Source organism: Etheostoma cragini, chromosome 1, assembly GCF_013103735.1.
Source record: "Etheostoma cragini isolate CJK2018 chromosome 1, CSU_Ecrag_1.0, whole genome shotgun sequence".
NCBI lineage: Eukaryota > Metazoa > Chordata > Actinopteri > Perciformes > Percidae > Etheostoma > Etheostoma cragini.
Genome location: NC_048407.1, coordinates 21410465 through 21436681, shown reverse-complemented (window position 1 = coordinate 21436681; position 26217 = coordinate 21410465). Strand labels below are relative to the sequence as shown.

The following is a 26217-nucleotide window of genomic DNA, read 5'->3' as shown; positions in this document are numbered from 1 at the left end:
TAGAGTCACCCGAGATATAAAATGCATTTCATTACTTGTTTTGAACTATTTGTTTCTCCTTTAGGCATTTAATCCAAATTCCCACCTCAGCATGAAGTTTGAAGTGGGTTTGATAATAAAAGTTAAAGTAATAAGTTATAACACAAAAAAAACTACTCAAAGTTGTTACCTTATTTATTGCAAATGACTGTCTTTTATAACCATAATATGTTTTTGTCCCATGTATGTTTCCCTATATGGTGTCTCCTTATTCATGTTTTTTTTTTCCACACTGTCTCACAGCACACCTTGGGGTGCCGTACAATTTAAATAGCTGTCACAGTCAAAGATTGATCCACACATTGTGATGGGTAGAGTGAGCTGCTTCAAATAAAGAAACCGTGCTTTCACAATGTGTTTCTTTGTTTTACATCTGCTCAAACCACTAGACATTTCTCTGTAGTTTTCTATTAGATAGATGGATAGATACACAGATAGATAGATATATATGAATTCCCAGTCAGCTAACCTAACCTTACTTCAACACAGAGAAAATAAATAGCAAATTTTTACTAAAATAACTGTATCGATAAGAAAAAGCATGTCCACAATGTCTCTTTTGGCATTATTGCAATATTTAAGGCAAACCTTTTCAGATATAACGGACATGAGCTTAATTCTGAAACGGTTTCTGGTCACATCGTTCAGTGCTGTTTTCTTTTAACTCAGTCCTGTTGTTGGAAGGGCAGGCACTCGCTATTTCCTGTGATGTTTGTGAGGAAGTAACAGTCCTTAAAAATAAGGTGAAGAAAATCCAAGCATAAAAGCACTGCATAATGATTCTGAGCCCTTAACAGCATCTTAGGGTATTCACTCAGCAAACAGAGATGTCCAGGTGTCATTTCATGATACTATTAATAAACTTTCAGTTATGTGAACGCAAGGTCATCGACCAAGGGCCAGTAGATAGATAGATAGATAGATAGATAGATGTTTATTGATCCCAAGAAAAATGGGAAATTCCTGTGTTACAGCAGCAAAATCAATCACAAAGCAAAAGAAAGATTGAGGAGACCATCCTTAGTCAAAGAGAGGGGTTAGGTGGCCACTGGCATATATACTGCGGTGCTGCAGGAAGTTCCCCCGGATGCATGTATTTTTCGTTTCCTTCCACTTTCTTTGTGATGGAATTTTAAATTTGGTGGATTTATGAAGACTATAGTTAACTGCTCCTCAGATCTCTGCAGGGTAAATTGATACAGCGAGATAGACTATCTGTCCAATTTCAGTTTTCACTCGCAAGACTATTTTGAAGTGGCTCCATGCGGAGTTCAGCACTGCCCATGACGGTTCTAATTGGTTTAAAAAATGTCATTAAACCAGAGTTTTCTTCCCTTATACCGAATTCTGTGTGTAGTTGCCAGATTCTCCATCAGCGCGCTTTGGAGGAGGGTCTGGCAAAGCAAGACTAGGTGATCACAAGTTAACATGTAACCCGAGATTACATTTAGGAGACATTACACCTTTACCAGCTCCCGTTGCTGAATGAAAAACATGAGATGCAGTGGAAATCTTTAAAATATTAATAACTGGACTTTAGAGCTTGGATTCTCTTTACACCTTGATCTGGATTTCTGCAGCGTTCACCAAGTTAAATCTAACGCTTTGGCTACATAGAATGTTATTCCCATTCAGCAGTTATTCTGGTCAGCGATAAAGAATTAGTATAATTCAGGTACAAGTCAAGGGACCAAACACCTGCGCAAGTCTGAGGTCCTGACGCTGTGAGGTCCGGGCTGTAGCAGAATCAGCGATGCACTACAGGTAGGAAAGGGTCCACGTGAAGACAGACAGGTCGTGTGGTGTTTTCCAACGGGTCGCAATCATCCTCTTTGCAGCTGTAAGTCCAGCAAACAGCACGTTTCTGAGTCCCAGGGAGCTGAAAGGCTGACAGGTCATTCAGAATCAAGAAACAGGCACAGTTACATTTTACAAGGCGGAAATTTGGAATGCTAAACGGTTCCAGAACTGACCAACGAGACACACTCCCATAACATGTGTAGATATGTGACTTGGGCAGAAAGTGCATAAAGGGCTGTTAATTATTTTCATGTGATGCATTTTCACTGGGGGTTGGATATGTCCTTTAATGACATTTTGGTGAATGTGCTGATGGTCTAGATTGTGAGATACTCCTGGAAAGTTAGACCATACATCATGCCAGTTGAGATCAATACCCAGGTCTGGGCAATCACATGCCATTTGAGTGGCGAACTTAACAACATTGCCACTTGAGACTTATAGATCTACAACAATTCCCAGTAACAACCGAGTGGGTACAAAAAAATTGTACAACTATAGTATAAATGTAAATGCTTTCATGTCTTTTCTGCAGATACTGACGGCTAATTTGTTTTGCAATGACGACACACTATTGAAACATGGATTATTAAATTAACTGATAATTTAACTTTATTTGAAAGCAATCAAACTTGTAACAAATCAACATGATTCCCCATTGAAATCAACATTCAAACAACAATGAGTGCCATGGGTGGATGTTCAAATTGAGAGTAAACCCCAGCCATTGGTCTGCCTGTTTTGGTTCTGTTTTACATGCATCTCTATTACCCTGAAATTGACTCTCCCTGTCTTTATGAATAAAACTGATACCAGAATAATTCTGAGGTGTCCTGCCAACTTAAATAACGGTTTGATAAAAAAGTTCCGCCGCCAGCTACACTTATCTCTTTGATGGAGCTGTAGAGTACTGCTACTACAGAGGGGGAAATAAATGATGATGTCCAACAGCAATCTTTAATCCAAAAGTACCCTATGCTGTTGTTTTATGCTGACCTAAAATGCAAGTTTAAGTCTGTGCAGATAATACAAACTGTGTTCAAAGGGTTCACATCCAGCAAATATAGGAGGAAGCTGTGCATGTTGACTTATCATTGCTGGTATATGATCCCAATATTTAAGTAATTTGCCTCTCAAATGAAACCAAATAATACATAGTACACAGCACATGATACTTCGGTCATTGCTAGTATATTACACACTCCGATGAATGTGCCAAGAGACTTCCTCTGTCTTGACATAAGAACAGCAGGGGAGGCCTGTAACACAGTGTCATTTTAATTTCCTATTATCTTCATACTTTTAACTTGCAGTGGCAAAGCTGCAGTAAAATGTCCTTTAGAACTGCTCTTTGGGCCCTTCTTTCAGCCTCTTCTTCATCTCTTGTGCGTGCTGCTTGCTGCGCTCCCGCTTCTCCAGTCTCTGTTGAATGGTGAGGTAACAAAGAAAGCTTTAATAATCATACAATAGTTCTGATAATACCAAAATGCTGTCAGAGCGCTCGTTGCGTCTCAATCACAAAATGCATTAAAATAACTGACAGACCTCTTTCTTCAGGCAGTGACGCATAGCGCGGTCCACATCGTTACACGTGCCAAAGAACTTCAAGACATTGTGCTGATGGTAACGGGAAACAAGATTTACATTGTGGGTTTTCTGTGTATATGAAGCACACAGCAATCAAATATGTGAGAGTGATGTACCTCAGTGTGACACTGCCTCAGAAGAGTTATCAGTTCATTACACTCATCCGTGTGCAGGTGAGGTGACAGGTCGGGGTGCATGTTGAGTTAAGGGCTTACTGTACTTCTGCGGTCATACTGAAAATTCACAAACAAAAGGAGCACTGATCGAGGAGCATTGAGTTGACCATTACTGTTAAATATACCTGGAAGAGATGTCATTAAGTGGCAATACATTTGCCTTTAAACTTAGTTTTGCTTTCTGCACTGCAGTACTGCACTTTTCCATTACAGAGGAATATGCTGAACATAATAAGGCTGCAACCAATGGTTGCTTTTATTCTTGATTTGTGTATTTAGTCTGTTAATTAATCCAGTCTGGTCAAATGTCCAAAAATAGATAATACGTTCTCAGAGCCAAATGTGACATCTTCAAATTGCTTGTTTTGCTTAAAATCTGGAACCGGTGGATGTTTTGCATTTTGCTTGATAAATGGCTTAAATAATTTATCGATTGAGAAAATTGTTTCATTGCTAGTTAATACACGGCACGTCAACTCAGCATTGCTATGTTTATGCAGAGGACATGATGTTTAAAGGATACTAATGCCTCCCCATCCCTCTCCTTCCTGAGCTGTCATGGTAATGATGGGGTTTGTTTTTCCAGTGGACACTTACCTGCGCGCGTACACAAACACACACACACACACACAAACAGAGGGAGAATATGTGTCAATGTGACAAACTACCTGCATTTATCCTGAATCATGCTCGAGACATTATATTGTAATAGAACAACTTACTACACATAATGTTTATCTACTGCCTTATTATAAGCTATTTAATAACACTTTGCACTGCAACTATGATACCCTTACCAGTGGGAAAGATGTGTCATCTGAATAGTGTCCCAGGAAACCTCAGTAAAATGTCACGTTAGCTAACTGCTAATGTTAGCTAGGCCTCAGCTAACGTTTATCGTTTGAGACAGCATAGGTCCATGCAAGAACTACGTTAGGTTTCGCTTTCCCCACGTTGAATAACGAAGCAGGATACTACTCTACAGTTTTGACTAAATATGCTGGTCTTTTACCAACACAAGGGTAACCTACAAGAACAGCAAGTACCTGTAGGACACGCTGCCTGATACGTCCATAGGTGTATTATGACAACAATGAAAGCTTTTCGTAACTCTTTCGCGGATTGAGTGAGAACGGTGAACCAGCGAATCGGCATTCGATTCCCCCCCCCCTCAACACACCAATGGCATGTGTTCTTATAATAAAAGGCGGGACATTTGATGACGGAAGTTTACAGGAGATACAAGATGGTTCTTATTAACTTACTTCCGTTTTAGTTTATAGATGCATTTCAAAAGTGTTTTGTTTTACGCTTGCCCTGTTGTTCTTTTTGATTCTATTGTTGCTGTGACAGTACAGTGTGTAGGCCTACCATTATTTTAGTTAACGGTCATGTCGCATTTAATATTTTACCACATTTTATTTATAGTTCATATACAGACTTCTGTACTTTTACTAAAGAAGCATTTGTAATGTCTTTTACTTACATGATACTTTACGAATACTTCTTCCAATACTGTGCAGCATAGACCGTTAATATTAATATACAGTCTATGCTGTGCAGATGTTATTAAAATTGTGGATTATAGTAGAAGAAAGTAGTATTTGGAGCGACAGTACTATCACTCCAACACAACAGAGGGCGCTAAAGGAAACTCGTTCGGGTTTCCGGCGATATCTATTGGTTGAACTGTGTGGTCGTTGGAAGGCGGTTTGTTTGGAATTGTAGCCAGAGACGGTGCAAACGGACGGAACAAATTTAAGTCAAAAAACGAACCAATACAACTTTTTGGCTACATATCATTAACCTAGCTGCTGTCCGAAGAATAATGGATGAATCTACGAAACGCTTACTGCAGCGACTCTTGAGACGGATACAAACTCAAATGCTAAGAACGACGCTGGAGAAGTGGGGCCGTCTGACTGACGACCAGCTGCGGTCCATGGATTTTACTCAGTCAAAATGGGCGTTAACGGAAAAACTAATCGCCATTTGCGAGGTAAGAGGCTATTTTCCTGAAATGTAAGTTGTTGTGTTCAATTAACAGTGTAAAAAAATGGACAACCTGGCCAGCTAGCTAGCGTTAGTGTACGTTACTTGTCTTTTTAACCTCGCTTCTTATCTTTACAGGAAAATGAGTTGGCGGTTAAACACATCACAGAACTCGAGATGATATGTAAGTCAGGTAAAATTATGTTCTCATTTGACAACCTAGAATACCATGCCAAATTCTAATAACGCTTCCTGTGTCCCTTTGGTGTCATTGTCTCTCAGATATCATTGACAATCCAAGCCAAGGGATGTGGTACGCCTTCCAGCTCATGGACCCTGAAGGTACGTATGTCTAAACACTTTCACCATGGAGGACTGAGAGCCTGCAGCGTTTCATTCTAACCATACACTACAGCTGCTTTTGGGATCAAGGCTTTCTTTCTGGGTTTTTCCATTTATAAAGCATCATTTTTGCTCTTTGTATGGTCGTGTCACATATCACACATCACATTCGTTATCTGTTCATGATTTTGTCTCTATGTGCTTATGATGAAGTTGAGTTTACCAGTAATGCCCGTGTTTGAGTATCATTTTCTCTGTTTTCTAGATGATGCTCACTCTGTAGAGCTGACTCAGTTCAAGGAACAATTTAAATCCCACCTCAGAGAGCTCATAAGACATGTAAGCCAGATTTTTCTTCTCACACGAGTTACAAATGTAACTCATTTTATAGTTGTATCTTTGCAATACGTTGTATGGGATTCTTTGTGTTTAACATCCAATATTAAAAGTCTGCTTTTCTCATTGCATTTAAGGTGTCTGTCAAAATAAAGAAGCACACAGATGAAGCTGTATGGATTCGGGTTGCATGGGGGGACACCTTCTCTCGGCCCAACCACATGAAACCAACGTATGTGGTTCACTATCTTCAAACCCCGTATGTCTTTGTGACCAGCCTGACTTCGAAGCAAAAGCCCCTGTTATCCCAGGTGAGGCTTGAGTTTCATATTCAATCCATTACACTGGTGTTGCCAGGTTGCAGTGTTTTCTGCCTTTCCTTTCCCCTTTTAAGAGAGTGATGTACTTTGCAGGCCTTGGTTCTGTCCACCAGATATCAAGCTATCAAGGATGCTAACCTCAGTGGACGGAAACTCACTGCCATTAGAGACCTGCTGATGAGGCAATATCACCAGGTAAGTGGTTTTTAACTACACACACCAAACAAAGCTCTGTATGCCCTGTCGTCTCCATTCAAGTTTGATTTATGGTCCTGCAATGGCTCCATGCAGGGCTTTCGCTGTAGCCTATGTAAGTGGCCTGAAGTTTATACTTGTGCGTCGATCTCTTTAAGAGAACAGCAGGGCTGGCAGAGTAACAACTCTAGATTCATAGTGCTAAAATAAAAGTGTCTCCCCTGTGCTTTCTTACCATGGTGGGAAATCTGTAGCTCTCCTTGATTTCATGTTGTGTATGTAGAAGGAGAACCAGGAAACGAGGAGGGGGAAAGGCAACTAAGCCACGGCAACGGCAAAGGCAACCAAGCCACGGCCGAGCGAAATGCGTCTCCGCAATGTGTAGTTAATTTTTTTGAGAGGTGCGCGTCTGGCCACGGCGTGTGTTTCGTATCCCTACGTGTCTACGGTACGCGCGTAGCCATGGCATTGATTTAACGCAGAAGCATAAATCACACTTAATCAAACATTGGCAATAAGCATTTGAGTGTTTATAATTGACCCGTCAGTCACTGAACTTTGCCGTCATGTACTAAAGAGTTTCTGGTTTTTGAGTAAACTTATCTTAATATCAATAACACAAAAGGTTTCCAATCCTAACAATTAACTGTGCAAAGCATGGTTGCCATTAAAGGGAAGTTTTCTTAAAGTGGTTACAGTAAATCTATTGTGAATTTAAATTTTTTTGTTTTTCTTTGTCAAGTTTCAAAACTCACCTAAAAACACCCTTTTTAACTGGCATATTCTTTGATCACTGTGTAAATGTCCACATCAATTCCTGGTCTGATTTTTATTTTATTTTATTTTTTGCTTTAGAAATATGCCAAGTACCTTTTTTGTTTACAACTTGATAGATTTTTTTTCTTGTAAGATGACCTGGAGTGCTTTAAAAGGCGATCATTAATAAAAACTATTGTTTATTATTATTAATAAACAAAAAAATGTTACCACACAACGTCACAGTCTGTCTAGGGAGCCACTGAACAAAGGGGGACTCAGAGCTTAGTGTTACCTATTATAACACTTGATTAGGGTTTTCTTATGAAAATCACAACTGTTTATACGTAGTTTACAAAAGATTTGAACTGATGTATGTTTTTTGAATTTTTGGATGGATTTGGATTTTTTTGTTTTGTTTTTGTATGTTTCTAGGTGTTTCCCACCAGGTATCCCGTCCCTCTTGCAGAAAATAATCAAACTGTCTCAAGTATGTTCATCAAATAATTTGATTTAACCAAAGCTACTTAGGTATTTGTATGCCACACATACTTTAACATTATTCGCTAACCCCAATTTTCCACAGGATGGGGATGCGCTCCAAAACTGCATCAGAGTAATTTGGTTTCCTTAAAGTCAGTGTGTGGATTTCCACGGGATGCGGAACAGCTGGGTCCCAGTTCTGGCGATACGCAGCCCTCCAGAGCAGAGCCGCAGAGCTTCTTTTTTTGTCGTTGCCAGAAGTTCCGCAACAATTCAGCACATGGCAGATAGGACAGGAAGTTGAGCACAGAAACAAATAAAACATTTGGTTAATTTTCAAAATAAAAGATTGTGCACACGGCGGATCATATCATTCCCTGTACTACACCTTGAAAACACAGCACAGAGTGGTTTCCTCTCTATTCCTCTGGATAGAAACAAAGTGTTGTTCATAGGTCCTCGAGATTTCAGCTGTCAGTCATGGCCGCAGCTGCTCTGCAACAAATCTGGATCTGGTGGGTATTGTCGGACGGAACAGAGCCCATTCGCATCCTGTGGACACTGGGGGTTAGCTGAATTGATGTGGTCTTTATGTGTACTTCTGGTAGAGTTCTGTGTTGTGATGTATGTATCTGGCTTGCTCTCCATTTACAGACCAACACATTGAAAGAGAACAAGCTGAGTCTGCAGCAAACAGACTTCAGGCAGCCTGTGAGGCCTTTGGTGGTGGAGTGTTACCTCAGCTACAGTCTGCAGTTTACAAGGTATCCGGAGGCATGCTTGTTTCAAACACTGACTTTCAGTTTAGAAAGTTAGAAAGCAAAGTTAAAAAAGAAAAAGAAAAAAAGTTTGTTGTCTCTCAGAACTTGTCTCCTATTAGTTCAAAGTTAAAAAAAATAAATAAAAAGTCAGTATCCGTTTGTCCTGAAATCATCAGAATTATGTTTTGTGTTCTTTCCTCAGCTGGAGACAAAATTCAGAGACCACAGCAACAAGACCATGACGGAGCGGGAGGAGCCCTTCAGATGCGTTGTCAAATTTGCAAGCACCAACCTCCTGGAGTCCCTCAGACACTGTGCATCTTCAGGTATAAGGAATGTGTAAGCCACAGCCATACGTGTTTTAAAGAAAGAAATTAGACTGACATTGTACATCAGAAAAACAGGAAAGTATTTTGAATGTTTGATAATCCTGGCGATTCAATAAATGACCACAAGGGGGCACACACACACGCACACACACACACACTCTCTCTCTCTCTCTCTCTCTCTCTCTCTCTCTCTCTCACTCACTCACTCACTCACTCACTCACCAGAGGAGTATCCCCACTCACACAAACATGGTTCTGCCCTTCAGGTGTTTAAGTTGAATTTTTATTCATTTAATTCGGTATGCTTTCAGATTCATGCATACAAAGAATTCAAGATTTCTTCATGTTCATGAATAGAGAGAGTTTAGCTCACTGTTTAGTTGGAGTTGCTACACCTCAGTGAAAACAGTACAATTATATATCATGAATTTGTCATGGTCAGTGCATTTAAAGTGTTTTTTTTACCCATCTGTTGCTAAATTATTTTTCATTTTAACCACGTCAACAAATTCATAAATTTAATTACTGTTTGCTTCTTAAGTCAGTTCAATTACTTTAATGTATTTTTATATTTTACAGGAATTGCCTCCACCCCTGTCACACCTCTGCTCTCCTCCATCCCCCTGAAAGGAAAGAATTATTTCGTTATTACAGACAATGGCCCTGGTCCCTCCTCACAAATGCGCCAACCACAGAACTGATGGGTGACAGGCTCGTGTGGCCTGCCATGTGTAGTCCACCCATGGTTTGCCATTTGAACATTATATCATCTAGGTCTGGGCAATATATTGATATTATATCGACATCAATATATGACACTAGATATTGTCTTAAATGTTTGGGATTCTGATTTGACAGTGTCATCTTTTCCTGGTTTTAAAGGCTACATTACAGTAAAGTGATGTAATTTTCTGAATTTACCAGACTGTATTAGTTGTTCTATTAATTGCCTTGAGCCACTTGGTCCTTTTATCTACATTACTGATGATTATTTATCAAAAGTCTCATTGTGGAAATGTTTTGTGAAGCACCAATAATCAACCCAACAATGTTGCCGCAATATCAACGTAAATATTGTGATATTTGATTTTCTCCATATCGCCCAGCTCTACTATCATCGATCTAATGTACCTTTATGTGCTTCCTTTTTTAAATCTGACAGTAATTGGCAGTAAATAACTGATTGCATAATTTTTTGTTAGAATTTAAAGGAGAATTCCGGTCAATTTTTAACTCATAGCTCTGTTGTTTGTAAATTTGGAGTGCTGTCAGTAGAGAGAAAAATTAAAACAATCGGTGCTGTCTATACCGTGTTATCCTGCTAGCGTTAGCGCCCAACAGGCTCAAACAGGGCAAGTTTTAAACGTGTTTTTAACCTCTTAACATGTTCAAAATGTCATTAAAAGTGCCTACCCATGTGCAGTGATTCCTACCGAGTGAACACAGTGAATCTGACTACAGTAGATGTGAAAGAAACGTATGAAAGTTGTGCTAATTTAGCTGTGTTTAGTTCCTGTGTTGAGATGGAGCTTAGAAACTGTCTTCAAACTACAACACTGAAAAAATATCTAGGCTATCAATTTAATGATTAAATAAGTTTGAATCTCCAAACTTACCTCAATTATAACTTGTCTCCTGCTAGTTTTACTATAGCACTTACTTTTAAAAAAATAAGCATATGCTTATTTTTGAAAATAGGCTTGTGTCTCTTTTCTGTGTTGTAGTTTAGACGGTCCCTAAGCACTAATATCAACACAGGAACTAAACACAGCTGAATTAACACAGCTTTCGTGCATTTCTTTCACATCTACTGTAGTCAGATTCACTGTGTTTAAAAACACGTTTAAAACCTGTTTAAAAGGTGTTGGGTGCTAACTCTAGCAGGAGGACAACACGGTGTACGCAGCCCTGATTGTTTTCGTTTTTCTCTCTGACAGCACTCCAAATTTACAGACAACAGAGCTATCTGATGAAATTGACCGGAATTCTCCTTTAAGTGGCAGAATGTTAATACCATGACACGTTTTGTATGTCCAAATTAAATATAAAAGCAGGATTTTTAATATTCTCTACGTTCGTAACTTGTATTTATTTTATCCCACACACTAGTCATCATTCCATCTTTTTTCAATATTTTTCATCGGCTGTAGCGTTCCAAAAACGTCTTGTGGAGTATTTGCTTGTGAAAGGTATGCTGGAGGTAAACTTGCTCCTCATAAGTTGGTATTTACTGTCATTGTTTCATGCTTCATTTAAACTCTATGGTCTGTGCACAAACCATTTAAAGGGTAGGTTCACATTTTATCAAGTCACACTTAAAACAACACTCATATGCCCACACATACATTTAAAGAGTATGTCTAGGATTCTCTTAATATATGGTCAGTGTTGCCTCTTGCAATACCAATATATGTGTATGTGGTGGAGACATGTGCGCTGGCTGATGATCCTTTTAAGTGGTAGGCAGACGCCCTCTACTCTGCAATCAGCAGGTGGACGCCTACGTGGTGCGGACCCTGTGTGCCAGGCTCTTGTTTGGTGGGTGAGTCAGAAGTGTTACCCAAATTAACAGTGACATGTTTGTAAACTGCACAATGGATCCAACTGAATGTATTTAGAAGTAAACATGTAATTGGAGAACATCCGACCGTATTTGCGATACTTTGGCAGTCTTATAATTTGCTGTCCTTGAGCTTGCTGAATCCCATTTTCGAATCCTGTGTCCTTTCTATATATAAATATTAATAGTATGCATTACATGAAAATTATTTTCATCTACTTTTTTCACGAGAAGATACATTGTAATGAATGTATTAAATATTTACTTTAGTAATAAGAATACCCTTTTTAGTTGCCATAGTTGCAATGCACTACATATGGATGTAAATTAGGACTACAGGGGGTTGTGGTTGACCATACAGCCCATAGACATAATATTATATATATATATTTATGTCTATGATACAGCCATCGTGTTAACGCGGTGAATGTATTCTTAAAAAACGATTTGCTGTCCACCGGAAGGGGAGGGACTTTGTCTCTAAGTCTCAGTGAAAGGTAGCGAAGAAGCCTTTCAGGCAAAGCTGAGGAATGACTGCCACCGTTCATTCACTGCTGCTGCTGGGCTCGTGGGGCTCTCTGCTAAACACAATACTGTCCACATAGAAACATGGCTGCCTCTGCGACGAGCAAGGCGAATAACAGAAAGAACGCTACTACAGACAATCCGAAATGTCACGAAGAGTCTGTGTCGCAGTCACGGGAAATAATAATACCCAGCATCACGGAGCTGACTAAAGAAGTGAGGACGAACATCCTCTGCACCGTGGAAGGATGTGGGAAGATTCTCCCCAACACACCTGCATTAAACATGCATCTTGTTAAGTCACACAGAATAAAGGTAAACGTCCACTTAACCGGTTTATATGCTTTAGCTAGGCGTTCACTTAACTGCAATGCTAACTTGGCTAGTTAGCTAACTCATTAACGTGAAACCGCTGTCATGAAACTGGAAAACTCATGTCATCCATCCAACAACTTGGTTTGAGCCAACGTAACACACAGTAACTGTTAGGAATGCTTAGCAAACACGACGCAAGGCAAAAGTCCGCTTTGTTTTTGTGAGTGAACATACGTGACGTAATTTATTTAGTAACAACGTTTGCTGTTAGCGAGCTAGCTACATTGTAACTAACGTTAGCAACAACGTTATACTTGTTATTATGTTACCATTTAACGTTCATGATTTGGATCACGCGTGATGTTTGTTGCTTAACGTTAACTTAACTTTTCAATACAGCTTTACCAACACCCTCAGCTAGATTTCAACTACCGTTAGTGGACGGTTTTGTAGTTGGGCGAAAGGAATTTGTGAAGCATCTGATTCTGATTTGACCGTGCTAGTGTGCGAATGGAATCTGTTTATCATTTAAGGCCAGGCAATGGTAATGGTTTCTTCACATTTTTTATACTACAACAAACATGATCTCTGAGGTCTGAGTCTAATCTAAGTACTACTCATACTAAACAGTCAGCAAAGTGGAGACAGTCATTAGCATTTGGACCAAAGTCTACTGTTGATCCTGGTTCTTATGTCCTCACTGGAGGGGACTGGGCTGTTCGTGGGAGGCAGTAATTCACTATTTCCCCTCAATGAATGAAGTCCTTTGCTGGGAAAGGCTGACTTTTGTCCTGCAATAGACTAAGGTCTTTGTTTGAAATAGATGAATGTGAGATTTTGAATTAGGTTAGAAGTAAGTTAATGTGGCGCAGCTAGTGTTTAAAGGCCCAATCAGTGGTTCTACCACACACATTTTAGGTAAACTACAACCAGGTATATTTGAAAGTTTGAGTTGGTTACGTAGTCAGTTATAATTTAAATAGGCCTTTTTTATCTCCAATTACTTAATATTACAGGTGAATCCATGTACTTAAAAAGACTTGTCAGTCACTAAGATTAACGGCAGATTTCAGTCCTTTTGATTGCTCCGCCACACTTATTCATATTGTTTGTTTTTATTGGGTGTGAAGAGAGAAAAAACGAGGAGCATGTTATTTTGAGGCATGAAGTTGGGCATCATGCCTGTTTTTATACGTCCTCTTTAACAACGCTGTACCTCTACTGCATCATTGCACATAAGTAATGTACTTGCTGATCACTCACTACCTGTTTCTTCTTTGGTTGTGAAGACAGATATATTTCATTTGAATGTGTTTACTCAACCCATGTCAGACTCCTTTCATAAGTTTAATGTGACTATTTTTGGCTTGGCTTTAAGCTGTCTTTCTATCCATATCGTTGACCTCTGCAGCGAGGAGAAGCCGAGTTAGGCTATTTTACTCGGGCTGTGGAGTGACCCTGGTGTAGCAAAGACGTGCTCCCTTATTTGTCCACAGCCAGCTTCTGACTTCTGACTAACAAAGTATTGACATGACTCAGACGTAAGCCCACGAACACACGATGTAGCTCAAGCCACTTGCAAAAAAATTCATTGTTAGCAACGTGTCTGTTAATGTTATCTCGTCATGATGAAGCGGAGGAAGCTGTTCTGCTCCCTCCAGTGTTGCGGCGGATGGAGGTGACCTTGACCACTGGAAGGCGGCAGTATTAATGACTGCTATGGACTGTGATGGTATTTTTCTGTTTCCCCCAGGCTAAATACATTCAGTGTAGGGGCTGTTTTCAGCTGACGTCTGCTTTAGCACGTCTACATTTGGGACTAAAACAGAAGCAGTGGTACAGCAAACGGTTAAATACTGCCAATCTCATTTGTTTCTTTCTTTCAGTTGAACAAAGCAGAGCCTACTGTACACACGTCAGTGTGGTTTCTTGATTAAGGTTAGGTTTGGAATGCACATATCATATCTAGCTACACTTACCTACTACCATCACTTTATTTCCTGCAGTCACAATGCTGCCTTTGAAATATGAATACAAATTGGTATAAAAAGACAACCTTTTTCTAGTTTACAGTGTACAGCGCAGGTGACATTGAGTACCTTTTACAGCAGTTACTGTAAGAATTAGTGATGGTCAAGTAAAACTAGCTATAATCGTAGATTGCTAACTTAAACCTTTGCTCAATCTCTTAAAATGACATGAGAACACTACAGGTCTTTCTGTTGATTGCATGTATTTATGGGGTTTAAGGAATTCACGGTATTCGTCACAACACTCGCTGTAAGCCATGCTGAGTAACGGTCTGAGATAAACATCCAAAATGCAAATACTCCTCTGCTTTATCTTTTCTCTGTCCTTTGCTGACATTGTTACCCTCAGGATGGTATTGTCAATCCTACGGTCAGAAAAGACATGAAAGGCCCTCAGAAGCTTTACTGCTGTCCAGTTGAAGGATGTCCCAGAGGGCCTCACAGACCTTTTTCCCAGTTCTCCCTGGTTAAACAAGTAAGCCTTTCATCCAATCATCTGTAGCCCTATCTATTACATCAATTGAGTAAAATTATTATTTTGCAGCTCTACGGAATATCTCCTAATGTATTACTCAGCAACAAATATGTAAAAAAAAAATATGAAAAAAATCAATTCTATATTTTATAGTTTATTTATATCTACATTTAAATCCTGAATACCTTTCTACTTCAATGTGTGGATCAATACTAGATACTGTTTGGATTATTTAAAAGCTTAGTTGTACTAAATAAAATCCTCCTTAGATCTTTAAAACCCTCCTGCAATGCTGAGACCAATTGTAACACATATTATTTGCTGTTTGATCTTTTTCATTGTAGCACTTCATGAAGATGCATGCAGAGAAAAAACACAAGTGCTTTAAGTGTAACAATGGCTACAGCACCGAGTGGGACCTGAAGAGGCACATAGAGGACTGTGGGAAGACCTACCACTGTACGTGTGGCTGCCCCTATGCTAGTAGGGCTGCTCTACTCTCGCATATCTACCGCACGGGTCACGAGATTCCTACAGAACACAGGCACGTACCGCCATAGCCCAGAGTCATATGTATAAAAACTTTGCTTTAGGTCTGGCTAAAGATTAATTTGGCTTTCTCCGTATCTGTTCCTCTCTTTTTTTTGTTTTTACAGAATTCCGCCAGTAAAAAAGAGAAAGATGGAGAAACTGTTGAGTGGTTCTGAAAAGGTTAGGGCCAATGAGCCAACCTGTCCGATCATGCCTGCTAGTAAAGAGCTGACAGAGACTGCTCTCCCTTCTGATACAATTGTTCACATCCCAGACTCATTGAATCAGAACTCCAACCCCTGCAAGGTCCTCCAGAAGTTGCTTCTACCAAAGCCCAAGATGGCTTTGGTCAGTGTTCCTGTGATGCAGCTGGCCCACCTTCCAGTCCTTCTTCCATCCACAGAAAGCGGGGCTCTGAGGTCTGTAGTGCTGGCAGTAGACAGTCAAGGCTCCGTCCGCACCCTGCACCTCCTGCCACAAGGCATGGGAGCTGTGGTACCCCAATTTGATGCTAAGAGTTTGTGTTTCAAGGATGGCATGCCTACTTCCCGCTCTAGCCTGGGCCCCATTAGCATTGGGGTGCAGGTTAGTCTCGACACTGCAAGCACAGATGATTCACCCAGCCTGGCAGGACAACGGGGAAGAAGCACCTCCACCAACATTCAGACGGACAAATCCTACTTGTCAACAATGCTTACAGGAGTGGGGGTTGGGGAGGGGATGGGATCGTGCTCTGTGGGTGAGTCCTCAGTGTCGTCCTGCTCCCAAACAGACATCAGCGTGAGTGCCCAAGTCCTCCTGCCAGTCAGTGTTGAAACCCAGACATTCCCCTCCCGGACCAGAGCCACATCCTCTATTGGTGCTCAGACAGGCACGAGTCAAATTCCTTGTGCCACCTCATCTGTGCCCCCGTACAAAACCAGGCAGACACAGACCCATTTTGCCGTGCCACAATTGGAGGAGAAGGCTCAGGACCAAGCTATCATGTGCTCTGACCTATTCGGCAGTGACTCCCTCAGTGTCTCCACTCAGACCGCTCTGGAGATAGATGAGACCCTCACTGCTGCCGGGAGCAGTATGTATGAGGACTCAAAGTCAGCCGGTGGTATGTGTTTTGCGGTGCAGACAGATGAGCTCAATTCAAACAGCATGGCAGATAACCAGACCCAAACCATGACCCTGTTAAATGACTTAGAAAATATTCTGTCTGACAGCATGTCAGGCCACCAGGTGCTCACAGAGACCTCTCCAGGCTGCGGCTCAGGTCTGGGAGCTGTTCAGGAGCAACACAATGGCATTGACTTTGACTTCGAAGAGTTTCTCAACGCTGTGCACATTCAGACGCAGACAGAGGAAAGTGAGCTGGGAGGACTGGGTGGCGACACGCCGCTGGAGTCTCTGGACATCCAGACCCAGACAGACTTCCTCCTGATGGATGAACTGGACCAAAGCGAGGGACCAAGTCGCATGCAAACCAGCGACCTGGAGCTATTTGATACTCAAACTCAGACTGACCTCAATTTTCTGCTGAACGCCGGAAGCCACATGCCCCTGAGCAGCATCCTGCGACACTCAAGCTTTTCCATGAGCACCGAGTCTTCAGATACAGAAACGCAGACAGATCTCCCTTCATTTGCCACAGGTCTCTCTGCTCCGACTCCTGTGAGTCAGGGTGAGCATGCAAGGCTGCTGAACAGCACAGAGACCCAGACTGTGACCAGACAGGCAGAAGGCCTGGGACACCTCTTCCTAACGAGTAATGAAACACAAACTGTCATGGATGACTTCTTGTCGGCAGACATGGCGTGGAATATGGAGTCTCATTTCAGCTCTGTGGAAACCCAGACATGTGAGGAGCTCTGTGCTCTCTTTCAGCACTCTGAGAAACCCAACAGCTGAAGCCCCCTTGGTGAAGCTGCCTAAGCTTTTGCAGTACAGGTTTTAAAATGGCTGCCAGTTCCTGTAAAAGGAATCGGTCTGTGTTGTCCTCCAGCGGACCACAGTCTTGGCAGTGAGAAGTCTGCGAAAATTTCTTGGTATATACCCTGTATATGTCCAGGTAAATATCCTGACCATCTCTTTTGCACTTTATTAGCTCAGCGGGCTTGATTTATCAGCTCTCGTGACCGTTTACATATTTATTTGCACATAAAGTAACATTGTATGTCTTGTCTGAAATGCCACTTTACTTCTTTGTTTTTGTGTACAACCACTGTGACTGGTTTTCACTGTTTGGTCTTACTATCAGTTTAAAAGTGACTAAACATTTAATGTATTTTTATGTTAGCCCTGCACTTAAAAGGGATGACATCTTTAAATGTGCTTGGCTGTCGAGAAAAGGTTTATAAAATTGTTGTTGTTTGGCAGATATACTGCATGAAAACAGTTTCATCTCAGCTGTACAGCAAAGAACATTGTGCGTTTAGTTTACATACAGTACATGTTTGGAAAATTGCATGAAGCCTTCATTGGGTCAGCAGCACAGAAATATAACCTATCTCTTCTCTGCTTGTGCGTCTAATGGCTGCCTCGTCGACGTTGCCTTGTCAGCGGCAGCAAGACTATAAACTCTGAATGACATCCCGCAAACTTCATGTTACCCAAAAATAAAACCCCGTAAAGCCTCAACCGCAAACAAGGCATCGCTCAAACCCGTTACAGATGTGGCACATGTACAAATGAATTGTTTGGACTATCAGTTGTTGCACACTTTGCATTGAAATGTGATTATGAAGTTTTAAGTTCTAAGCAGTGAGTTCAAGTCAGTAAGCAGACTAGGCTATCCTTGTCTTTGAGTTATTAATTAGCTGGGTGTAAGTGTATGGAGTAGCAGTACTCTGATGAAGTCATCCAGTAATTATACTGGGCAGCAACACGTAGTGGATTAGCACAGAGCTATTGTACGTGTTCACCACCGGTTTGGAATGAAAGGAGTCCTGTTGAATTTTTTTCCGATTTTGCCCTTAACAATCGGACGCAGTAGGTTCATTTTCTATCTCTTCTCCAAGCAACTAAATCTAATGTTTTGATTTTGTTTGACTGGTGCACTGAGTTAGCTCATGAAGCACAGGCACCACACGCAGGCTGTGCTGCACTTAGTGACCCTGAACTATAGGCCTTGATTATTTGTTCATTTTGTTACATTGGTGCCTCAACCCAAGTATTGCCATTTTAGTTCTGTTACACTTTACTGCTTTAAAATAATTATTTCTCAGAATTACACTGAAATTTGTTTTGAAAAATGAGCAAGCACTGAAAAAAAAGTGTCATGATCCTTTCAGTCTTTGCATGTTTATTCATCGGTTTGCATGAAATAGTGAAATGACCCTAATCGTTCTCCATAGTTTCTATGGAAAGATTTATGTTCCGTCACATGAAAAATAAGCAAGAGAAAAGAGAATTAGTTTGATGCCGTCTCTCTATTTTATTGACAGGGTGGTTCATGTTGTTACAGTTTATATATGTACAGAACATGACAGTGTGCCCACTGATAACATGCTCTATTTCTTTTGCACCATTTCCAAAATGTCCGTGTGTCTACAAAGATTTTGACTGTAAACTTCAAAATGTCTTGTATTGAGATCAGTACTTTTAGTTTGTGGTTCTTGAATTCCAGTGCAGCAGTATAATGAAACGCCTTGCTTTAAACAGAACTATGTGTGGAAGCCTTGTCAGCCTCAAGCGTCAGTTACAGTGCTTTATTTTCTCTCTCTAGGGAATGCATGCAGATATTTTCCCAGCACAAAATATTTGTTTTAGCAGAATTTGAGTTCCGGTTGCCTGTATGTGTAGAGTTAATGGTTGCCTTGATTAATTGTTGAAGCTACACTACGAGATGTTCTTAATAAACTGCTGGAATGTGTATATTGTGCTCCTTGTCACTTTATTATAAAAACAAAATTGGAAGAAAAAAAACTTTGCACTCAACCAATACAAACTAAAAGAAAGAGCAGGAGTGTGTGTTTGTGTGTGTGTGTGTGTAAGCACAATCAGAGTCCGAAAAGTACAAAAACTCCGTCGGCTTGCACCTTCAATACAATTCTGTTCACCATAGTGGAATGAATGAAACCGATGTATTGGTTCTTCAATGTGAAATACAATTTGTTCCCCTGTACTAGGTGAATTAAAGAAGATTGGGTTGTGAATTTACTTTAATTGTACTTTTTTTTTTTTTTTTTAATCATAGAACAACATAAAACTGTGTGTGTCTTTTGCCTTGATACTGTTACAGCTTACCCAGTATAGACATGCTGAATTCTGGCTTGTGCTGGATTTAGCAACTCTTTACAAATTGGTTAAAAGTCACCATTTAATTTGACATGCACATTTATGTACAACACTAGTTGTTTAATTAGGTTACTGCTGCAGCTCTTTTGATTAACAATCCCAGTAAGTGGATTTTTTATTTATTTTACATGGCAGCTAAATGACAAAGATATCATGATAAAGCAAAGTAACAAGATCATCCCAGTTGTAAATAATGTTGGCCTTTAGAGACCAACACAACACACAGAGGAATTACGGATCTCAGCATAAGGCTGCACTGATATAGTGCACTAACTTACATCACTGACTCATAGAAAACTAAAGTTGCATATAAATAATTTTGACAGATCATATGCAGTTTGGCAACGGTTTATATCATCATCACGTATAGTCACAGGCTACAGTGCAACACTTGAGTTCTATCCGAGTTGTAGCTTGTGGCTCTGGTTTACATAGTAATATGTGTGAGGCAGGCGCACTGCTATGCTTCTTATGAGGTAGTTGCACCGTTGCTAGGTAACTAGAACAGCTGAAAAAGCACTTGTGGGAACTGGTCAGAACAAAATAAAGGCTCATGGCATAAAGAGCCTCAGTGCACTGTTCCCCTAAATGCTATTGTATGTTCTGAAATGTTATGCCAGACTGAACTGAGTGAACACTCAACTAAATGAATTAACTCTACAATGAGTTACTTTTATATGACATACCTTGATTTATTCTATAAACTAACTATTTTGATGGAAACACTGTTTGATGTTGGGAAGGCTTAGACATGCCCAATACAAAATAAGATGAAACACGTTTTTACTTGGTAAAACCTGAGAGTTTAAGATGATACTAGCATACTACATACACACAGTCTTGCTGGGGTGCACATGGTCTTGTGCACCTGCTGCAGTGTTGGAGTGGACGGCCTGTGTGAGGCTCCTGCCCATTGAGTAGCGGTGCAGCGTGTCAGATTTGGAAGACATCGGTACTTGATACCTCTTGGGGATAGAAACACGCACAGCAGAGAACAAGTGGAGGTTATGCTGACACGCCTGGTACTTGGAGGTCAAAGCTGTAGAGTACATGGGGAGCTCTGGGTTAGTAATAGGCTCCACTCTTCTTCCTCTTGTCCCGCTCTTCTTCTCAAACATGAAATCCTTCTCCTCTATGGGTTCTCCTTCCGGGGCCAGCTTGCCACTGCAGAGCTGGATGACTTTTTGAGGACCCAGGTGTGGTGATTTAATTGGTGGGAAAAATGTGAAGTTTCTAATGGGAACCAATGTATCATTAGGCCTGTGCCTGTGTTTCTCTGGCTTAGTGGGCCTGTTTTCTGAGTATTTTGAAGGGAGATAATGAGGCTGCAAAGGGGTCTCTCGGAGCATCCCTTCCTCCCCTATCTTTCCTTTAAGGAGATTTGATGTGGTTTTCTGCATAGCATTGAAGACAGGCCCTTCTGAGGTGTCTTTTGGTCGCGCTGCTACACCAGTGTTACCCCAGAATCCCGTGTGCTGGTTTAATTGCATGGATTTCTTTAAGCTGTTAGGTGGGCCCACAAGAGACTCACAGCAGTGCTGTCCTATGCTGGCTGAGCTGTTTCCATCAAGGTTTGTTGGGTCACCACACAAGGGGGATGGGTTGTCAGCCTCTTTATGCATTGGTTTCCTGTCCCTCTTCTGAGTCAAAAGGATGCAGCTCAGTGGAGCAACTCTGGCCCAACCATGAACCTGTTTTTAAATTGAATATAATGTTAAATGTGAAAACAACACATAAACTAAAAATCCGTCAAGTTAGGTGGTGGAAATTATGATAATTTTGGTATGTGACGCTATGTTCCACACTAATACGTTTACTTTTTTTGAACGGCGTTTTGAAACAATAACGGTCTTCGTTCACACTAGCGTTAAGGCTCTGTCAGTAATGATCGCCGTCCATATTGACCTAGTCTGGATCACTGGAAGTACATTTCAAGGGTAACTTGCATGGACGCATGGCTAATCGTAGAGCGCAAATGCTAATGAAGGGCCATGGTCCATATAAAGTCGTGGTGTAACCATCCTTATTCCACAGCGCTGTGGAGACAGGTCTGGCAACGTGAGACTTATTAACCTAACAAGTCTGAAAACGCATATCACATGACCATTCGCATCCACCGGGCATGTACATGCCGGTGTAAACCGTAAACAGATTGTTGAAAATAATCCATGTATAAATTGAAAATACAGAAAATCCTTTGGAGAAAGAACTATAGCGAAAAGTAGGACCAGGGATTTATTTGCTTGGATCGACAACAAGGTGGAACTGTTACCAAAAGGTATGGAAGCCCACCTCACGTTTCCTAAGATCTCTGTTTCAGTCAGTCTAGACTACAAAGCAACCCCAGAGTTTTCAAACTTAAATGAGGTTAGCGGTGTTTCCAAATGTCTCCATTTTAGGGGGTCAGGAATTCCAGATTAGCGTGAAAGCAAGGAGTAAACATAGCAAAATATGGTTTAAACTAACTATATTATTAAGGATGTAGACTGTGACGGAGTTATTATGATACCAATATCACAAAAATATACCCTAGGGTTACTATACATATAAGGGTTATACCAACATGTAGGAATATAATCAATAAGAAATTGAAGCGGGTACTATTTTATACATTTGTTCTTCTCATTAGAAAATCATGTTGCCACTCACTCCAAACTGTGATAGAAGACACATAATCAACGTGTGTTGTTGGCACAACAGTACACCAATCAGATAAAGGCAGGCAGTAAAACAAAGAAAAGGTTTGCAGTAAGAAGATATTCATTCACTTACAGCTTCTTCCCAACCAGAGTAACAATGATACTCATATGGCTCCTGTTCTTTCAGGAAGTCCTCCTCACTAATATCTAGAAGTGATTCGACATGTCTCCTTTCTTTTGTCTGATCCCCAACTGCGTCCTCCTGTGTTGGAAGACTACTGTCTGTTTCATTCACAGTTGTGTGATCCACTTCTTTTAAGGTCGCCATTGTGTAGTTAGCTCATGTGCTTCATGGTGATATCTAGAGGGAAAACAAACAGAATATACAAAAATAACCTGTAAAAGATAGCCGGCATATTGTTGAGTTCTCTAAGTCAAGTTCCACACACTTGTTTTGATAGAAACCTCGCAAACTGCCGTTACCAGACTTCACTCGCTAAAAGGAAGACATCTGGGCTCCTGTAGCATTTTAAATGACTTTGAATTCCTATTCCCATATCAGAAAAAAACACCATTCACAAACAACTGCTGCTACCTATCGTGGTGAGCTGTCTTTCTGGTCGACAGAGTTCATTAGGAAAATGCCTTTAGAGACAAGTTGCAACGCCGTCGTCATAGCAACCCGTAGAGGCTGCACAGGGAAGGTGTGACGTAGAGAAAAGGGGAAGGGCTGAATGCGCTGCTGCTCCAGATGAATTATTACACCTTATGCAGTAAACACGGTACACCCCACCCCTCCCGCAGCAGAAAGGAACACAGTGAATAAAATAGTGACTTTTGATTGGAAACGGTTGTCATGAATAAGCCTAACTGTCTTGATACATCAAAGAAAATTAATTTAAATGTGTTTAGTTATTTGATGCGGGCTATCGGGGTCATCATAATGCCACAGTGTAAAAGGGGGAAGTTAACCGTGTAACCTCCATGGACAGAAAAGAAAGGTTACCGCTTGTGAAGCAGGAAACCATTTTGGTTAGGTGCGACGTTCAGTTCTGCACGTATACCGGATACAGACGTCAAACTCTGCTCCATACAATTCACGTCAGCTGTGAGAGGACACGGCATGTTTATCACATGATTTTGGAAACGAGCCATGGTCGCTGCTAAGCGGAAAGTCATATGCTTATTCTCTTTTTTTTGTTATTATTATTTTTGTAGCAGATAATGAGATATATCACACGGCGGGATTTAAAGTGACCGAGCTGCGGAAGGAAACGCTCGTTTTATTGGTCCAGAGCTTCACAGCGTCAACCTCTGACGCAGCCGGAGCACCTATCCGCGGGGTGGGGGAGCAGTGACACCTGACGCGTGACTGCTCGAGACGCTGGTCTTTCCCATCACGACCACTTCAGCTCTGCAGTGCAGGAACTGCTGTGTTTTATGGAAGCGGAGTCTGTGCATCCTATCGTGGTCATGCTGCCCCCAAAGAGTTGCATGTCGAGGAACTACAGCTGCATAGCCGGGTTGTTCGGAAGTCTTGCAGATGCAAACCCGCGAGAAGATGGGGATGATTTGGACACGATCAACGGTACTTGTGAAAGCACCGAGAGCCCTGTTGTGGAAGAGAGACCACGGGGCAGAGAGGTCTTCCTGAAGCCTTCACAGAGTCCAAATCTGCGTCGGAGGTGCAAGTCGCTTCCCACACCCACAGAGAGAGCAAAGTTAGAGATCTCCCGCAGCAGAAGTCCATCCAGTCAGAAAAAGGTCCGGTTCGCCGACTCACTGGGCCTGGAGCTCATTTCAGTGAAGCACTTTGACGATACAGACGAGCCACAAGTTCCGGAACGCATATTGGCCAAACTAACCAAAGGACCCGTCCACCTTAATCATCTGAACGCAAAGTTTCCCCGTGTTCCTGGGCAGTCTATGTTCATGGAGTTGGAGTTCACCAACCCAGGCACACTACCTGGCTTTGAGCAGAAAGTGAGGGAGGTGAAAGTCATGTTAGAGTCCGTTGAGGTAGATGAATTCAGCCTCTCCGGGTTTGTGCGCGTGTTGAATCTGGCTTTCGAAAAGAGCGTCTCTTTGCGTTATTCTTTAAACAATTGGATTACATGTATGGACAGCCTGGCGTCCTATGTTCCTAACTCAAGCGACGGTGACACTGATAGGTTCTCTTTCAAGATAGTCATGCCGACTTACGTCGACAACGGAAGCACATTTCAGTTTGCAATTAAATACTGTGTCGGCGGGCAAGAGTTCTGGGACAACAATAATGGAAACAACTACAAAGTGCGGCGTCACCGGTTTAAGATGTCCCCACCGCGGGAATGGGAGAATGGATGGATTCACTTTATCTGAGCTTTGTCTGCAGTGACACACTGCGTGCGTAATTTGTGCGTAACTGATCCCCGGGTACCTTAAGTATGACTGTTGCTTGTTAAGGATTATTTTTCTTTCTTTCTTTCTTTCTTTCTTTCTTTCTTTCTTTCTTTCTTTCTTTCTTTCTTTCTTTCCCCCGCCATTGCCAGCTACACAATGCTGTGATACTGACAACCATTTCCAACAATGATTCAAACAGGCTCTTTGTCTCGCTGTGGTAACAGATTGATTGGTGAAGACTCGGTGCCCGGGAAGGGATTCTGTTAGTTTATTTGCCTTTTTGTCAGGGCTCTGTACAGTTTGGTGCCATTTGGGGTGCTATGTCACGTTATGTAATGTAGAAACACGTGCCACGGAAAACGTGCACACAATGCTGACTTCAGGCATCACGGGTCATTTCAAGGGATGCTGTAAAAGGGTTTGGTGGCACGGAGATGTTTAAATTATCCATTTGTTTTGCATGCGTGCAAAAATATTGGCTGGATGGGAAGCGGAGAGCATCACATCTTGGCTAATATGGATGCCAAGCAAACCTAGTAGCATACTCATACTGAATGTCTCCTGCAGGATGGGAGAGACCTATACACGCACACACTGACTTATTGAGTTGACAGGCAGATATATGTGGCATTTTGTTAAAAAAAAGTTGTCTAATTTCCCACTGTCATGCAATTGAAAAATGCCTTATTTTAAGCCATGATGTTGGTATTAGACTAAATGCCTTCAATGGTTATCATCAAGCTTCCATTATAAAATAAGGCCTTCACTGGGAATTAGTATCCAAATACCTGGAAGCTTTCAATCCAGGGACATACTGTACTCATAAACCATTCAACATCCATTCTTTTGCTAAATGAATCTAAAACAATGTTTTGGTTTTGCCAAAATTAAAAAAGCAGGGGGCTAACCAAAGTTGAAACACAATTAAAAATCACTTAATTATAATGGCATCATACATATTTCATCAAATCATAAAGGCTATATTTATAAAGAATTCTGTACTAGGGATAACAATGAACCCCTTGAGCAGGTTTGCTGTCCCACCAAGGACAATACATGTAGTAGCAATGTTTGCCAGGTAAAACTTACCTCAGATTACTTGCAGACCTTTTCTCTTCTTCAGGTTGATCGTTGTAAATCAGATCTTATTTTCACAGTAATTATTTTCTAAAGGTTACATTTAAACTGAAAAGTATTTGCAGATTCAAAACACAATGCATATTCATTTCTAATGTTCTTAATTGCACTGTGTAAGTCTGTCTTTCATAGAGCAGAGTTATAGATAAAGTAGCTTTTACGTGGACGACTGTGTTTAACCGGCTGTAAAGGTACATGATTATATCCTCAGTCACCACTG

General features: G+C 41.1%; 5 protein-coding genes across 14 annotated transcripts; 3 read left to right on the top strand and 2 right to left on the bottom strand.

Annotated features, from left to right (window-relative positions):
* Positions 1–2585: 2585 nt before the first annotated feature.
* cmc2 (C-x(9)-C motif containing 2) lies at positions 2586–4723 on the bottom strand. Of its 2 annotated transcripts, XM_034870367.1 has the most exons (5): positions 4400–4723; positions 4126–4199; positions 3543–3613; positions 3385–3456; positions 2586–3261 (listed from the first exon to the last, which is right to left on the bottom strand). In XM_034870367.1, the coding sequence occupies exons 2-5, from the start codon at positions 4160–4162 to the stop codon at positions 3178–3180; spliced, it is 264 nt and encodes an 87-aa protein (XP_034726258.1). In that variant the 5' UTR covers positions 4163–4199; positions 4400–4723; the 3' UTR covers positions 2586–3177. The 2 variants fall into 2 exon arrangements, with proteins under 2 accessions (XP_034726258.1, XP_034726266.1); XM_034870375.1 differs by lacking the exon at positions 4126–4199 and having other exon boundaries at positions 3543–3659; positions 4400–4721.
* A 585-nt stretch (positions 4724–5308) lies between these two features.
* cenpn (centromere protein N) lies at positions 5309–10329 on the top strand. 2 transcript variants are annotated; one of them, XM_034868764.1, is made up of 11 exons: positions 5309–5601; positions 5733–5778; positions 5877–5936; positions 6202–6275; positions 6410–6583; positions 6686–6787; positions 7979–8033; positions 8681–8790; positions 8990–9113; positions 9696–9833; positions 10319–10329. In XM_034868764.1, exons 1-10 carry the CDS (start codon positions 5431–5433, stop codon positions 9815–9817), a joined length of 1038 nt encoding a protein of 345 aa, XP_034724655.1. In that variant the 5' UTR covers positions 5309–5430; the 3' UTR covers positions 9818–9833; positions 10319–10329. The 2 variants fall into 2 exon arrangements, with proteins under 2 accessions (XP_034724655.1, XP_034724647.1); XM_034868756.1 differs by lacking the exon at positions 10319–10329 and having other exon boundaries at positions 9696–10166.
* Positions 10330–12155: 1826 nt separating this feature from the next.
* Positions 12156–19416, top strand: atmin (ATM interactor). The gene is made up of 4 exons (XM_034868674.1): positions 12156–12516; positions 14896–15021; positions 15366–15565; positions 15678–19416. Exons 1-4 carry the CDS (start codon positions 12286–12288, stop codon positions 17449–17451), a joined length of 2331 nt encoding a protein of 776 aa, XP_034724565.1. The 5' UTR covers positions 12156–12285; the 3' UTR covers positions 17452–19416.
* A 1189-nt stretch (positions 19417–20605) lies between these two features.
* Positions 20606–24800, bottom strand: si:ch73-103b9.2 (uncharacterized protein LOC100150067 homolog). Of its 7 annotated transcripts, XM_034868746.1 has the most exons (4): positions 22976–23246; positions 22612–22839; positions 21358–21530; positions 20606–21255 (listed from the first exon to the last, which is right to left on the bottom strand). In XM_034868746.1, exons 2-4 carry the CDS (start codon positions 22804–22806, stop codon positions 20664–20666), a joined length of 960 nt encoding a protein of 319 aa, XP_034724637.1. In that variant the 5' UTR covers positions 22807–22839; positions 22976–23246; the 3' UTR covers positions 20606–20663. The 7 variants fall into 7 exon arrangements, with proteins under 7 accessions (XP_034724637.1, XP_034724628.1, XP_034724600.1 ...); XM_034868737.1 differs by lacking the exon at positions 22976–23246 and adding an exon at positions 24681–24800 and having other exon boundaries at positions 20606–21530; XM_034868709.1 differs by having other exon boundaries at positions 20606–21530; positions 22926–23247.
* On the top strand, positions 23602–25748 carry LOC117942948 (protein phosphatase 1 regulatory subunit 3E). Of its 2 annotated transcripts, none has more exons than XM_034868776.1 (2): positions 23602–24932; positions 24987–25748. In XM_034868776.1, the coding sequence occupies exon 1, from the start codon at positions 23919–23921 to the stop codon at positions 24837–24839; it is 921 nt and encodes a 306-aa protein (XP_034724667.1). In that variant the 5' UTR covers positions 23602–23918; the 3' UTR covers positions 24840–24932; positions 24987–25748. The 2 variants fall into 2 exon arrangements, with proteins under 2 accessions (XP_034724667.1, XP_034724673.1); XM_034868782.1 differs by having other exon boundaries at positions 23602–24936; positions 24983–25748.
* Positions 25749–26217: the final 469 nt, after the last annotated feature.

What these genes read in the sequence shown, in the direction of transcription:
- si:ch73-103b9.2 (XM_034868737.1), bottom strand. Translation starts at nt 22,806, where the DNA reads ATGGCGACCTTAAAAGAAGTGGATCACACAACTGTGAATGAAACAGAC. An exon ending in ACTCTGGTTGGGAAGAAGCT is followed by an intron (nt 21,531 to 22,611) that starts GTAAGTGAATGA and finishes ATTTAAAAACAG; the next exon opens with GTTCATGGTTGGGCCAGAGT.
- LOC117942948 (XM_034868776.1), top strand. Translation starts at nt 23,919, where the DNA reads ATGGAAGCGGAGTCTGTGCATCCTATCGTGGTCATGCTGCCCCCAAAG.
- atmin (XM_034868674.1), top strand. Translation starts at nt 12,286, where the DNA reads ATGGCTGCCTCTGCGACGAGCAAGGCGAATAACAGAAAGAACGCTACT. An exon ending in TTAAGTCACACAGAATAAAG is followed by an intron (nt 12,517 to 14,895) that starts GTAAACGTCCAC and finishes TGTTACCCTCAG; the next exon opens with GATGGTATTGTCAATCCTAC. An exon ending in AGTTCTCCCTGGTTAAACAA is followed by an intron (nt 15,022 to 15,365) that starts GTAAGCCTTTCA and finishes TTTTCATTGTAG; the next exon opens with CACTTCATGAAGATGCATGC.
- cenpn (XM_034868764.1), top strand. Translation starts at nt 5,431, where the DNA reads ATGGATGAATCTACGAAACGCTTACTGCAGCGACTCTTGAGACGGATA. An exon ending in CCAGCTCATGGACCCTGAAG is followed by an intron (nt 5,937 to 6,201) that starts GTACGTATGTCT and finishes TCTGTTTTCTAG; the next exon opens with ATGATGCTCACTCTGTAGAG. An exon ending in TGATGAGGCAATATCACCAG is followed by an intron (nt 6,788 to 7,978) that starts GTAAGTGGTTTT and finishes GTATGTTTCTAG; the next exon opens with GTGTTTCCCACCAGGTATCC.
- cmc2 (XM_034870367.1), bottom strand. Translation starts at nt 4,162, where the DNA reads ATGACAGCTCAGGAAGGAGAGGGATGGGGAGGCATTA. An exon ending in AGAGGGATGGGGAGGCATTA is followed by an intron (nt 3,614 to 4,125) that starts GTATCCTTTAAA and finishes ACATGCACCCCG; the next exon opens with ACCTGTCACCTCACCTGCAC. An exon ending in GTCACTGCCTGAAGAAAGAG is followed by an intron (nt 3,262 to 3,384) that starts GTCTGTCAGTTA and finishes ACCATTCAACAG; the next exon opens with AGACTGGAGAAGCGGGAGCG.